General features: G+C 32.3%; 1 protein-coding gene across 11 annotated transcripts in view; it reads left to right on the top strand.

Moving 5' to 3' along the window:
• The window catches only part of LOC143253797 (RIMS-binding protein 2-like), a 149128-nt gene that overhangs the window by 112382 nt on the left and 20688 nt on the right, over positions 1 to 16058 (top strand). For all 11 annotated transcript variants that reach the window (XM_076508189.1, XM_076508190.1, XM_076508188.1 and 8 more), the window contains 11 exons: positions 292 to 639; positions 1038 to 1258; positions 3211 to 3286; positions 5499 to 5639; positions 5964 to 6080; positions 7570 to 7757; positions 8308 to 8389; positions 9332 to 9493; positions 10905 to 11036; positions 14304 to 14480; positions 14971 to 15116. In XM_076508189.1, coding sequence (XP_076364304.1) covers positions 292 to 639; positions 1038 to 1258; positions 3211 to 3286; positions 5499 to 5639; positions 5964 to 6080; positions 7570 to 7757; positions 8308 to 8389; positions 9332 to 9493; positions 10905 to 11036; positions 14304 to 14480; positions 14971 to 15116 — 1790 coding nt within the window. The remainder of the gene's footprint in view (positions 1 to 291; positions 640 to 1037; positions 1259 to 3210; positions 3287 to 5498; positions 5640 to 5963; positions 6081 to 7569; positions 7758 to 8307; positions 8390 to 9331; positions 9494 to 10904; positions 11037 to 14303; positions 14481 to 14970; positions 15117 to 16058) is intronic.

The raw sequence follows: 16058 nt of genomic DNA, 5'->3' as shown, positions 1-16058 counted from the left end.
TAATATAATTGGATATTTTTAATCATGTAAATATTTGTATGTTCAAGGATAACATTTATTTTAAAACAAACTTTTTCTATTTCTGGATAGAAACAATTAACATTTTTATGATTTTAAAATTGATTTCTGTGAGAAATCAAACTGAATTTATTTGTTTTAGTAACTGTCATAGCTGTCTTATTAAGAACTGTATATATTTTATTGTCATAATACACATAAACTTGATTTTGCAGTTAGTTAAACAAATTATTTTCTTTTTGATATTGTTATTCATAGATCCTTTGTTTTTAGGCCGACCTTCAGTTCCACTGACTTCTAGTCACCTTTCTAGCGTAAGTAGTCTGAGTAGTGGAAATATAATACCTTTTGGCATGACAACAGCATCAGTTACACAAGCTTTCCAAACAGCTAAACCTCTGATGTCAGTTCCACAGATTTTCCAAACAACTAAGTCTCTAACATCAGTTCCACAAGCTTTCCAAACCATTAAACCTGTAGCAGTGCCAGCATCAGCGTCCCTTATTACTGGCCCTGCCACTGCTGGAACACATATTGCTACCACATACAGTCTTGCAAAGAAGCATCCAATAGCACCTTACACGACCTCAACAACAGTTGTAGCTGCTGTTCCTGTTACTGGTGAGTAAATTATTTCTTGTTGTTTTTAACAGCTTCATTTTTACATAATGATAAAGCAAAAAAAAAAAGCAATAAGAAACAAAATGAAAAAAATTTGGTTACTTTTCCAGAAAATACTTTGTTTAATCTTATAGACAGATATTTAAAATTCATCTTTTTCCATATTTGTACGTGTAGAAAAAGGAGTGGGTACTGGTTAACTGAGTAGTATATGTTTGGTATAGCCATGTGTAAAACGTTTTTGTTTTGTTATTTAAGAAAGGGAGCATTTGTAAAAACATTTTAATGTTTCTCATATATATTTATAGCATGTATTAGAACAATGTGGTCAGGCTGTGTTTAAGTTTAAAACTGGTAAGTTACAAAAATCTGCTAATCTTGTCTACATGTGATTCTAGTGACCTCTATGGATGAAACTCAGAAGGGAACTGGCACTGAAGAAGATGCTCTCGGAGAATCTTCAATTGATCATATTGAATTGCCCGGCAGAGGATGTTGTAAAGTCTGTATTTCCCGATATACATATGACCCCTTACAACAGTCACCAAATGAAAATCCCGAGGCTGAGTTAGCCTTGAATGCTGGTGACTACGTCCTTATTATTGGTGAGATGGATGAGGTACTAAGTTGTTCTCTTTGTTTGTTCTTAATTCAGTTTTATTATGTTATTACTCATGTTTCATTGGAATAGTCTTCTTTCAAAAGCTTCACATTTAGTTTTCTAGTGTTCATGAGTCAGAATTTTATATTTATTAGGTATAGTAACAGATGTATAACACTACGTAACAAAATTTTTACTTTTTCTTGTATCTGGACAGAAAGTGTTATTTCCCAATTGCTTATGCCTAATGTAGAATGAGAAAGACCTATTTTCTCTTCAAACTTTGCTTTTGTGACCTGGGTAATGAAATTTTCAAATTTACCCATTTTCCAGAACATTCCAGGTAGATACAGTGCGGAGTAGCTGATAGAGAATTTTCTCAAACTTACAAGAATTTTCAAGAACTTTCTAGGATGTTGTAGAACTTATGAGAATTTTCAAGAATCTTTTAGAATTTTCTAGAACTTTTCATAGTAATATATATATATATACAGGGACTCACCACTTCAGTTTAGTTCTAGCTGCCTAAGTGAACGTATAGACCTATCTGATTTTATCAGAGATGGCATCAAGATGCTTCAAGCATTCTCTATATACATTCTGCTGTGTATGTGGCTAATTTATCAAGACAAGAACGAAAATAAGTATGTCTCTTCCCCTGGCTCATTCGGTGCACCTCAAAGAGGAATAAAACAGCATCAAGACTTGATAGAAGTCTTGAAGTATGATGAGTGTGACTGGGAGGTTATCGGAGACTTCAAAATGGTGGCATTCCTGATGGGTCTTTGTTTCCCTGTTATCTTTGTCTTTGGGACAGCAGGGACACCTCAGTGCACTTTAACAGGAAGTATGGCCACAATGGACCGAGTTCCCTGTGAGGAGGCACAGTGTCAAGTGTGAGCCATTAATGGACCTCCAGGTGTTGTTTCCACTATTGCACATAAAATTGGGTCTTATGAAACAATTTGTCACAGCTCTTGATAAGGAGTCTGCAGCTTTCAAGACTGTCTGAGGCAAAGGTCAAAGCTGGTGTCTTTGTTGAACCACAAATAAAGAAGATCCTGGAGTGCACAGAATTCCCCAAGAAGCTCAGTAGGAAGGAAAAAAAGCTTGGGGCAGCTTTGTCACAGTTGTTCAGGGCTTCTTGAGCAATCACAAGGCTGAAAAGTATGTGGAACTGGTTGAGGCTCTGGTGAAGAACTACAGCAAAATGGGCTGCAAGATGACCCTGAAAGTCCATATCCTTGATGCTCATCTTGATAAATTCAAGAATAATGTGGGAGTATACTCAGAGGAGCAAGGTGAGAGCTTCCACCAAGATGTACTGGACTTTGAAAGGCGCTACCAAGGAGCGTATAACGAAAACATGATGGGAGACTGCATTCGGGGGCTGATACGTGAAAGTGATTTACATTACAGTTGCAAATTTCGAAAAACTACTCACTTCTAAACGTTTTTGTTTATTTTGTATAGCTTTAATGTAAATACATGTAAATCTTGATTCATATGTTGTTTTATTTAGACCTTATGTAAATGAAAATGTGCAAATTTGCTCGGTTTTACATAGAAAATAGATTAATTTCTAAATTTCATTATCCGGGTCACGAAAGCGAAGTTTGAAGAGAATAATGGCTATTTTCTGTACTTTTACAACATAAGCAATTAAGAAATACTATCCAGGAACAAAATTTGTGTTACATAGTGTAATCAGTATGAAATAAATATTCTGAGTCTGGCACTTTTGGTACTAGGGTTTTAATGACTTGCAGTATGGTTCACTAGCCCAGTGTAATGTTTAAATATTTAAAACATCTATGTGTAAAGTTATAATGTAAGTAGATATGTAAGATATCTAACTCTTTAAGGAATCTCCAAACTTGTATGATGAAAAATAGCTTATCTGATTGGGGAAATGAATGAAAACTGAAATAATGTAATACATTATTTTTGTGTGTTTTGTGGAACATAAGGATGGATTTTTCAATGGAGAACTTCTTGATGGCAGAAAAGGTCTTGTACCCTCCAACTTTGTTGAGATGCTCTGTGGTAAGTATTTTCCCATTAAATATTCTGACATTTAATCAGAACGTGCAAAGTAACACTGAGATGTAAATTCTCTTGGAAGAGTTGGGAAACAGGATGGACCTCTGTGAGATTTATAGTTTATTTTTTTTTATCTTTTAGTTGCAGTTCTTTCATAGATTCCAGTAATCCTTTTTTGTCAGTGTTGTCACATTGAGGTTGCATTCATTTATTAGTCTGTAGCAATTCGGATCTGCCCCCCAGCTTAGGCTCAAGTAAGATTAATCTGCATAGTATTTATATTGTACTGTTACAAAGTATGTAAATGGATCTATACTTTTATTATGACAAGAAACCCACTTGAAGTAAAAACGTATCTTGAGACAGCTGTTATGGGTATTAATGCTTTTACTAATAAAGCAGAGAACATTTCAACCTTCTTAGGTCATCTTCAGGTTAACAACACTTGTTTTCTGTTACTTTTCTCTAGTTTATTTTAATAAAAGTTTTGATACCCATACCAGCCATCTTGAAATACATTTTTACTTCAAGTGAGTTTCTCATCATCATAAAAGTTTTAACACCCGTACCAGCTGTCTCGAGATACAGATCTACATCTTGTAATAACTTATACCTTCCTAGAGATTAAATTAAAATAAGGTTTTCCTAACTGACTCTTGTATTTGCTGTTATAAATTTGTGTCCACATGTGATTAAAAACAATTTCATACTTTCATAGAGGTAAAAAACATTTGTTTTCTTGGAGTATTTTCACCTGTTTAAATATATTTGCGTTTTGTTCTTCCATGAATTAACAAATTCCTTGTACTATTTACATAATATTTACTTTTGATATGTAGAAAGCGTTTTGAAGAAACTTTTTTGAGAAGTTAAACTTATTCTGTTTATCAGCACAGTAAACTATACTGATAAGAACTTGATTTGTTTCAAGGTTAAGGACCTTCAACTTTCAGTGATTGAAAGTTGGATAATTCTCCCAGAAGTTTCACAACTGTAAATTAGACCAGTGTAAAAAGAGAAGCAAAATTCAATGATAGGCTTAATCCAAAAGTTATTGTTTAAAGAAATGCAGTTAATGCTGTGTACTATAAAATTATTTTGTGGTTGTATTTCAAGTGACCATGCATCTTTGGATTGTTACCATTTTTATGGGCAGGTAGTTGTTCTAATGATAAAATACTGTGATAGACTTAGTGGAAATTCTATGTTGATTGAAGAAGTTAGAAAATGGTATGATAATGTGTTTTAATCCTGTTAAGTATTTGCACTATAACTTTTGATACAGCATGTGTATCTTCACAAAATTTGATAGACTTTTACTAAAGATTTATTTTTGAAAATAGAAATCTGTTTCACTAGTTTTTGTTTACTAGTTTGAATGCAAAGTGATTTCATGTTTTAATTTAAAAAAAGTATGGGGGGAATAACAGGCACTCATCTTTTCTGATACCCTTAATATGATAAATTACCAGAGATCAAGTAGCCTTTTGGCCCATCTAGGATTTTCTGGTTCCCAACTACCCTCAACAAGCAAAAAACTTTACTAAACCAAACACTGATCCCTGAAATATTGATCAATATTTTGTTAAACTTCTGTAAAGCTGCTGCCAGACCAAAATAAAAGTCTCTCAACTGAAGATGTGTGCAACTATTATCATATTCTGTCAGTTCATGTGGTTTTTGGGTGTTTTCATTACAGATAGAAAATTGAGAAATAGTTACTTAGATCTATTATTGCTAAAGGTTAGCAGTTGCAAAAATTGTATAATTTCTGTATATGAGTTGTTAACATTTAAATTAAACTGCAAGCAAGGGACAGACATTAGGGCATGAGAACTACAACTGAGTTTAGGATTGTTATTAATAGCTTTTTGTTTTCATGTGCAACAGAAATGACTTTCATTAAGTGTTTGCTGACTAGAAAAATAGTTATGAGTTGAGATAAAAATTATGGGAAAGTGCAGCTAAGTTCTTACTTTATTATACTAGTTAATAGCTGTACAAAAAAAATAGAAAAAGGTGTGTAAATTTATATAAGCCTTTCCATAATCATTAATATTTTCTTAGTGGTGTTTTACTTATTTTTTAATTACTTATTTTACTTATTACTAGAAATTGATGTTAGGCCTAAGTAACCGAAGGTGATTCATTTGTGTTTGAGTTGCATAAAGTGCAATGCAACTGAATAGTTTGATCTTCTTGGTACTTGTATCAGGTGAGGAGCTGTTTGACTTCCAAGCAACTGTTCTGTATGGAAACAGGGATTCTGATGACAGTAGTGCTAGTTTTACTCTTGCTACAGACTGTGACCTTGCAGGCTTTAGTACTACAGAAGAGATGTACTCCCTACCATCTGGTATATTTCTGTTTTTCTGATGAAATGCTACTAAGCTCATAGAAAATTTTAAACTGTCAATAGTTTTTGTAATGTTACATTGGAATTCCAATTGTTCAACCTAAGACTAACAGTAGCCACATCTTTTCTGTGTTGTGTGGATAATTAAAAACAACTTTGGTTTATCAAGACAAAAGTAGTCTCGGTGAGTTAGGCTACACATATAATTTAATGACTATCAGTTATAGCTTTAGTTTGTTTTTTGTAAACTTTCACTTAAGCAAGCTTAGTGACATTTTCAGTTTGATGACACTCATGGATCACCGTGATTGTTTGTTTCTATAGAAGACTACCATCGCATGAATGACTACATAGATTTAGAAGACATTGAAGAAGTTGATGAAGGTGATATTTCTGATGTTGAACGAGAAACAGAAGAGTCAACTAAAAATATCTCATCAGGTATGAAGTAAATGTTTAAGATACTTGGAATCACGGATGTTTTATTATGAGATAAGTGTGTCATTATGTGTGTTCTTGGAATCACGGGTGTTTTATTATGAGATAAGTGTGTCATTATGTGTGTTCTTGGAATCACGGATGTTTTATTATGAGATAAGTGTGTCATTATGTGTGTTCTTGGAATCACGGGTGTTTTATTATGAGATAAGTGTGTCATTATGTGTGTTCTTGGAATCACGGGTGTTTTATTATGAGATAAGTGTGTCATTGTGTGTGTTCTTGGAATCACGGGTGTTTTATTATAAGATAAGTGTGTCATTGTGTGTGTTCTTGGAATCACGGGTGTTTTATTATGAGATAAGTGTGTCATTGTTTGAGAGGCAAAAACCGTGGTAACTTTAGTAGTTAAGTGTTTTTAGAATTTACTGTGGTAATTGTACATGTAGTGAAGCAGATGTTTTTGAACAAACATTAAAATAATGTCTTTTACAAGTTCAGGGCTGTGATGATTATAAATAAACAAAGCTCCTTAGAAAGTACAATATTAAAGAATCAAGAAAATGCATCTCTGTAGGAGAGAGAGAGATCATGGTAGAGTAAATGTGTTCTGAGGTTACTAAAACCAGTTCATAGCAGGTAATTATGTTTACTGAGGCTCTAAATATTGTGTTTACTCAGACAATGACATGTTTATCTTATATAATAAAATTTAGTAATGGTAATGTGCAGTATTTTCAGTTTCACTTAGTCCTTTATTTTGTCCTAAAATTCCTTTATTTTTAATAAAAATATTCCTGTACATATCCTCTGGAGAGGCCCGAAAGTACTCAGATGGTAACAGGTAATCATGGCTTTGCATGTTATATAAAGCTTCTGTTTTAGATAAAATAGTTGTTTAGATCCAACTGGAGTCATCTGGGGTGTAAAAATAAAGGTACAAGTATGTGCTTGAGTGCCTGTACTTTAATACTCAAAGATAAAATATGTATTTAGCTGCTCTAACTGACAACTTTGAGAAAATAACTTTTGAAACTATTATTATAATTTACATTTAACGTACTTCAAGATCACAGTTAAGCATCAACCGACAGCATAATCTTTGTATCAAGGAGAGTTTACAAGGTTCAAACCTATGCAGAATCAAACAAACTTGTTATAAACTTCTGTATTTATAATATTTTGTACCCTGTTTTTACAGTGACTTTAAAATAATTTAGAGCAGCCTTTGAGCTTCAGTTTTAACACACATGTGCACACCATGGGTCAGCAATAAGTTTGTGGACTTGTAATGGACCTGGAGTTCAAATTCTCAATGGACAAAGCATACTGATGTGACTTTGCTATAAACAAACAGCTTTCACTTGCAGCAGTTATTTGTGTGATATGTATTACAAGTCTGAATAAGAAAAAAAAAGGATTGTAGACAAAGTTGTTATTGTACAATTAAATAACTAAACATTTACTAAACAGTAATTGTACTCTTATCCAGTTCCACCTCCACAAAGGCTTATTCTTGAAAGGCAATTAAACAAGAGTATTTTGATTGGCTGGCTTCCACCAGAGGGACCTCTAGGAGATATACAGATGTATCATGTGTACGTAGATGGGATATTGAAAGCTACAGTACAGAGTTCTGAAAGAACACGTGCCCTAGTGGAAGGAGTTGATTCTTCACAGGTCAGTGTTTTTTGGTTTAGTCATATTATAGTTCTGTTGGTATACAAATAGTTTGAATGTTGATGTTCACAAGTTTTCATTATGAGACACATATTTGTAGTAATTTACCTGGTTATTAATACTCTAATATTACAGTCAGTAGCACCTTACAATAGTGTATTTAACTAGTTATTAATACTCTTAATATTACAATCAGTAGCACCTTACAATGGTGTATTTAACTGCTCATAAATACTCTTTTACAATGAATAGCACCTTACAATTGAGTATTTAACTGGTTATTATTACTATAATATTATGATCAGTAGCACATTACAAAAGTGTATTTTTGTTGTTAACTGTTACTCAGCATTTGTTGTAACACTAATATTTAATTATAGCAAAAGCAATACTTATTTTTTCCTCTCCTGCATAACTTTGAAGAGTCTTGCATGTGTCTGTAATTAAAATTGTTAGGCTGACTTACTTGATAAATCAAATGGTGATGTACAAACATTCAGTTTCTAAATGAGACCACTTTTATTAATTGGCTCACTGTCTTTTATTCCAGCTTCACAGGATAAGTGTTCGGTCAGTTACGTCCTCAGGTCAACATTCACGAGATGCAGCCTGCACAATAACTGTGGGAAAAGGTCAATAATAGAAACTTTTATGTCAAGTTATTACTTGAGGGGAGGAGTCTCATAACTGCTTCATGTGCATTGTGCCAGATGTTTCAAGTACATTATAAGTAAACAAAGAAATGACAACGTAGAATACAGCTAGTCATCAGTCGATGCACTTTTTGTTTCTCAGATTTCTAACTGGTATTATTAGTATTTATTGGGTTATTTTTGGTACAATTGTGTTTTAAGGAATCTGCTATAAAAGAACATTTTATGTACTGATTATATACACCTGACCAGTGTTATGGTACGAATAAAAAGTTAAAATGGATAATAAGCTACACTTTGCATTGTGTAGCCTAATCTTGCATAGAAAAGTGTTCCAGTTATCTTGAATAACTCCTGTAAAAGAATGACTGATTTTTTCAATTAAACTATTTTTCTGCTGTGTTTGAATATTTTGTTTCTAATACAGTCATATTCAAATTAAAGGTGTTTTTAAAACTAAAATAACTTTATATATAAGTTTAGAGAAGGTGATGCACTGTTTTTTTCCAGGTAAAAAACATAATTTATGAATCATACCTGGCTCTGAATTATGTATTCACCTAACTTAGTTGTTCATCAAGTCCAGTAATATTCCAACCACTTGGCTTTAAAGCTTAATTCAGAAGTGGGTAATTGTTAAATTGTCAAAACAGAAAATTAATTATGTATTTAAACATACTTTTGTAATGTAATTAAAATTGCAAAAGTGTTTTAAAACATTCATTAGGAAACACTGGGGATAATAAAATTTACATACTGTACTCAATATATATTATATTTCTCTTGGTGTAGTTTATAAATAGTCCACTTCAAATATTTCTGAATTTAATCTTTGTGTGAATGTAGATGTAACTTGGTTGTTTTACAATTATTACACTTTTAATGTTTCAATCCTACCTGATTTCTATTCTCCTTTTGCAGACCTTCCATTAGCTCCAAGCTGTGTTAAGGCATCTAATGTGACTTCCACTTCAGCACTTATTAGCTGGTTGCCTAGCAACAGCAACTTTACCCACTCGATAGCAGTTAATAATGTGGAGATTAGGGTGGTGAAGCCAGGAAGATTTAGACACACCATAACAGGTCAAGAAGTGAATAATTTGGGTTTTGATTACCAGAAACATTCATTACACATCATATTAAATTGGAAATTAACTCAATACTTTGTCACTGTATGAGTGTTTTTAAAATACTGTTTCAGAAGTTTATTTATGAACATAAACACAAACATATTAATGTCTGCAATGTATATTTTTGTTATGAAGGAAAATTTTAATACACTGAAGTTAATTATAAAATGAATAACTCAATCTTTTGTTTGTCTAAAGACAAAGTATGATTTCATTTCTGGGTATTGATAGTTTTGGTTTTGGTTTTGTTTTCAGGCACACCATTGGTATAAAGTATTGATATACAATAATAATAGGCAAAGCATTCTAAATCTAGAAATCAATGACTCAGAAACATTAAGGAATATCTTAGAAATAGGAAATCACATACACCAATTTTGATATAATTATAAACCACAAAAATCTCCCCATGTCATTGTAATTTATTTATAAATTATTATCAATGGGAATATGTATATTATCACAAGATATATAGCACAAGTTACAAGTAATTAAAACATGGTGTGAAGATGGCAAGCCTTAATATTCTAGCCCTATTTTATTTTTGATACATCTTCTACAGCTTTTAACCAATAATTCCTTGAAGAAAGCATATCTCTCTATCTCTGAAAAAAAAGACCCTGCAACACATAGAAAATATCCTAACCTAGAGAATGAATTAAAATATTTAGTATATGGTTGTTTTAAATAATGTTTATAAAAATAGAATTAATTGTGAACAAAATGTATTTTTCATATTTCTGTCATATCATATCTACATTGAAATTTAAGACGTTTGATCTGTCAAGCAATAAAGAGAGAGAGAGAACTGTAAAAAATGCCATGGTTCAACATTAAGCTTGTTTGTTATGGTGTTTTCAACATATTTGGTTTAAATTTAATTTTTTCAGGCTAGTTTTAGAAGGTTGTTTGATATTTGTAACTAAGTCACATTTTGGTTCAGATACTCTTGTTTATTGTATATTAATTATAGGTTGTAAAACATTACGAATAAATTAACAACACTGTAGAAATAAGCCTTAAGTGCACTGTCTGTTGTCTGTGTGTAAGAGAAAAATAGTTTGGTTCTGAGTTTACTTGTTGATTCAGTATATTTTGTTACAAGTTTCAGCTTTTACAGTAAAGAAGATTATGTTTTAGAATAGGTACAATGCAATCAGACTCGTGTGCTTAAGAATGAATGCACCAGCGATTGAAATGTCGTAGCTGCTGTAATCATCCATACTGTAAAAGTTGCAACTTGTAATGAATGTAACAGGAAAATATTTGCTCTTTTAGTATAAAAATAGTTGAATTTTCTTTTAAAATCAATATATTTAAATCAGTTATCCAAAAGGTAAGATATTTCTTGTTCTCTTTTGTAGGTCTAGCACCTAATACATTATACAGAGTTTCTGTTCGTGCCAAACCAGGAAAACTGCTCTACAATGCAGAGAAAAATCCTAAAAAGTTGGACATGCTGACAACCTTTGTTGATTTTCGAACACTTCCAAAAGGTATGTGGGAAAAAAAGTAACTCTACTGAAAGGTAGAAATGAAATATATTTAATCTTTATGGACTGTAATCCTTGTTCAGTTGTCTTATTTTTATCCAACAAGCTTGTGTAAGGGAAATAACTGTTATGACAGAACCTGAAGGAAACATTTCTTTAAGTGATCTTTACTTGTTATGAGCCTACATCAATATATAACTGTGTTTCTTTAAATGCAGATAGCTTGATGTCAAAGATGTTTCTCATGATGACAAGGAACCCACTTAAAGTAAAAATGTATTCTCAAGATGGGTGGTATGGTTATTGAAATTTTATTAAAATAAAGTACAGAACAATGTTTCGACCTTCTTAGGTCATCTTCAAGCTAACAAAGAGAGAGTTTGCAACTGACTATTACTGGGCATGTCTTAGGGATGAGGGTGTAAATAGGTACAGGATAGTATTTATATTGGTTTAATTTTGATTTTAGTTGTATAAGTAAGGCTTCTTTGATTTTGCATTTGTTTATATTTGTTTCCCTACTTAGTGTCTGGGTATTTTCTATGGTTATGTTGTGTTTATTTCATTTGCAGTGTTCAAAAATGTGTGAAGTTGTTTTTTTTATGTTTTTTGAGTCTAGTTTCCATTTTTCTGCTTGTTTCTCCAATATAGACATTGTGGCAGTTGTTGCATTGTATTTTATGAATTATGATGGTGTTGTGTTTGTCAGTGTAGTTTTTATATAGTATAGACTTTAGTTTTGTACTTGGTTATTGAATAAACTTGGTGTTTATTGGAATGTTGTGTTTTGTTTTACAAGTTTTTTCCAAATGTTGGTTTTTTTTTTCACTGGTGTGGGAAACATATGGTATGTAGCAGTATAAAGTTTTTTAGTTTGTTGTATCTTGGGATTTATTGTTGATTTAGGTGTATGTGTATATATAATTTGTTTTCGATGGTTTTGGAGGAAATTCATTGATACTGATGAAGTGTTGTTTTATTTTGTTGATTTTATCATTAGTTTTATCAGGTGAGCATTTGTTTGTGGCTGTGTTTATTTAGTTTCCTAATATATTGAGTTTTTGTTTTGTTTCATGTGCTGAGTCCCGGGGAATGTATAATCCAGTATGAGTGATTTTTTTTATTTTTTTTTTAATTATGTAGTCATTGGTTGTAGTCACCTTGAGGTTAAGCAATGCTCTTTGGTTATTTTTCTCCTGTTCACAGGTGAAGTTAATGTTAGGGTGTATAGAGTTAACATGGTTTAAAAAACTAAGTGTGTGTGTTCTGTAGATGTGAATCCAGCAATTGTACAATCAACATATCTGTACCAGTATAGTGGTGGGTGTTAGGCTGAATTGAATGCTTAAGATTCAATCTGTGTCATAAAAATGTTGGCTAGAACTGGTGACATGGGATTGCTCATACTAAGGCTATTTATTTGTAGGTAGTTTTGGTCATTGAACAAAAAATTAGTTTTGGTGGTAGTGAATTCCATAAGGGTTGTTAATGGTTACTGGGGGTGTGTATCAGTGGGCTGGGTCTTGGATATAAAGTTCTGAAGCTATCTTTCAGGCTTCAGTGGTTCAGAACTGGCCATTAAGACTTTATTATTTTGTTGACTGAGAACAGATTTAAAGTTAAAAGAGTCTTTAAGAATGGAACCAGCTGATGTTACATATTTAAGTTGTAATCAAATTATTCATAGGTCAACATTATGGGTCATAATGGACATTCAGGTTTGTGAGGTTTGGGGGTGCTGTATAATTGTGATGTGCATGAGTTGATCCTGCATAGATAATAAAGTTTTTCTGAGATTGTGTTGGTTTTTTCATTTGTAGTAATATTTTCTTTAGTTGTTTTTCACGTGTTTTTGTTGGATTTGTTTTTACTAGTTTAAATTTGTTTGTGTCTTATAAGATCTTGTTAAATTTTGAATGTATTTATTTGTGTTTTTTGTGACTGTAGCTTTGCCTTTATCTTTAGAATTTTAATATTGTTGTCTTGTTTTAGGTTGTTTATAAAATTAATATCTTTTCGTGTGATGTTATTTTTTAGGTTTCTTTTCTGTGAAATTATGTTGATGGTTTTGCGTGAAAACTCTTAGAAAAAGTTATTTAAGATATTATTTTCAGGGAAATAGATGTTTTCAATTCTACCTGGAAAGATAGGTTGTTGGCTGTTGATGGAATTGTTGTCGAAGTTGTCTTCTTTCTGGGGGTTGTTTTCTGTCGTTCTGTTGATGTTTTTGGTTTGTGTAGAATGGATCACTAGCCTTCTAGCTAAGTCTTCCAGACAGGCTTTCATTTTGATGGAAGGGATATTTTTAGGTGTTTCTTTGAAGTTGAGTCCTTTGTTGACAGATTTGTCTCTTGAAGAGATACATCTGGTGAACCCTGGTCTATTAGTTTGCAACATGTGCAAGCAGAAACACAGACACACATACATGGATCTGATTACAGTACTCTCACTGGGTGAGGATAAAAACAGTTCTACTTATAGGAACAAAAACCAAGGTAAACAATCAAGCAGTTAATACTGCACTACAATGGAAAATGGATAATACATTACAATGTCTTTGCAAGCTTTCAGGTAGTTTACTGAAGTCATTGTAATACAAGGATGCTGATAAATAAGGATTCAGTAACACTTAGTTTCAAGCATAGAGATAAAGATGAAGTTTTGTTTATATCATTCTTCAAATGACTTATTAGTAATGTCTTGTATATTTAAAGACTAAGTTCTTTCTCTGCTCTTTGTTTATATATTTTTTCCTTTTTTTTTACCATTTTCTAACATTTTTTGGTTACAGTTGGAAATAAAATCAGTTTTAAAGAAGGGTTTCCTGTAACTGTTTTTATCCAAAACAGAAAATATAAACTTTGCTCAGTATTCCACTATTAAATGTCCAGGCTATAAAAAACTTAGTGATCACACAGAAGTACATTGTGTTTTGAATGTAATGTCTTAGGTTGTGCTCATGCTTGAACCAGCTTTACAATGAATGAAATTGTACACTAGCCTTCCAATTATAGTATTTTGTAACTGATGGTAAGATATATCTACCAGCTTTAAATTAATATTATTGACTCAAGTCTGTCCAACATTAGGGCTGTTATGGTTCTCTGGTTGTTCAGAGATAGGTCTTTGGGCTTATAACACTAAAAATCAGGTTTTGATATCTGCAGATAGCCAATTGTGTATCTTTGCACTTAACAATGAACAAACCAAACTAGCACTAAGTTATGAAATCATGTAAATAATATCTGTGTATCTGCATCTTTTTAAAAGGTCTCCCTGATCCACCAGTGGATATACAAGTGGAAGCAGGGCCTCAAGATGGAACCCTGCTGGTCACTTGGCTGCCAGTCACTATCAATCCAACTGGGACATCTAATGGAGCACCTGTCACAGGCTATGCTGTTTTTGCTGCTGGAAAAAAAGTTACTGAAGTTGATAGTCCCACAGGTTTGTAACATTGTAAACATCTGTCTTCATGGCTATAACAGTTACTGAATGAAAAGCTGTAAAAATTGTAAGTTCTCAGAGAAAGTAAATACAAATTCAAATTACCTGTATCACATATCTGTTTTCAAGTTGTTAACTGTCCAGTACTGTACAGACTGGTTTGTCATTTTTATGTGTCTGTAAAAATCATTTCAATCCCCCCCACTTTTTTTATTTGGTTGTTGTTTATTTTGTTATTCTGAGTGTGTGTAACTACACATATTGTACATATTGCAACTTAACTGTTTATTTATCTTTTGTTGTCTATTATGGATTTTGTTGATCTTCTTTTGTAACACACCAGCAGTTCTAGAAATTGGGTTTCAATACCTATGGTTAGTAGAACACAGATAGCTTAACAACCAACATATAGTCTACTGTATGGTGAGATTTTCCTACATATTATTTTGCCGTTTTAGCTGTTACAAGTTGTTGTTTTTTTCAATTTTAGGAGACCATGCCCTGCTAGAAGTGAAAGATCTTTTCCCCCTGGCCAATAAAAGTGTGACTGTTAGAACAAAATGTGGTGATAATTTGTCCTCAGATTCGATGCCCTGTGTTATTCCAGAAGAGTTTATTAAGACGTCAACTCAGAAGGTAATTAAAACATACAATTGTTTTTAAGTTAAAATTGGTAGATTGGATACTTCTGTATAACTGTAAACAGAATTCTGTGACAAAAATCTCTTTTGTCCTAACTCAATGATTAATGATACAAATTTAAAAAAATGTAAAATAGAATTTCTTTTGGCAAATTGAAGGGAAAAAATCTATTGGATTAAAATATGTTTTTAGTTATTGTTCAGTTCTTTGAATTTAAAATTTAATTCCACAATATATACTAGTTAATAAAAATAATAGTGGAAAAAAACAACATGAAAATGATCTGTAAGGTATTAATAAACAGCATTTATTTATTATTAACATGTCTATCAGGAATCAAGGGGTGTCTTTACATTACATTTTGTTGAATATTAAAAGGAGGCTCAATCCAGTAACTCCCAAAGAGGGTGATTTTGGATGTATCTTTTTGAAACAAGTTTTTGTTTGTGAATAAATAAATTTGTAAATGAAATACAGCATCCTTGAATATTCATACTAGCTAGTACAAAAGTCTACCAATTTGAAGTATATTCAGAATTTTATTTATTGGTAAAGACACAGGATCAGCATCATTAATAAAGCAATTTCCGACCTTCTATTCTTCTGCTATCACCTTTTTGCACTTAGCTTTCAATTGAGGTATGAATGATTTCACCTGCAATTTGGTAGGAAAAGATGAAGCATCGTGATAGTCAGCAGTGGGATGAGTAGACAGGAACACTTTGAAAGCAACTACAGGCATACTATTGTACTGCTAGCTGCACAATATCTACCGAGGTGGTTCTAAATAGTTCCTGAATACCTCTTTGTGTCATTTGGGGACTTTTTGCCTGTCTGTTAAACTCATGATGCCCTGATGAATTTCAGTCATTTTACCATTTCAAATCACTTTTTGCAGCATCAACAGTAAAAGAATGTGGGATATGCCTTCTTTTT

The sequence above is a fragment of the Tachypleus tridentatus genome, chromosome 6 (genome assembly GCF_004210375.1).
Source record: "Tachypleus tridentatus isolate NWPU-2018 chromosome 6, ASM421037v1, whole genome shotgun sequence".
Classification (NCBI taxonomy): Eukaryota; Metazoa; Arthropoda; class Merostomata; order Xiphosura; family Limulidae; genus Tachypleus; species Tachypleus tridentatus.
This window is presented reverse-complemented; position numbering and strand designations above follow the sequence as displayed.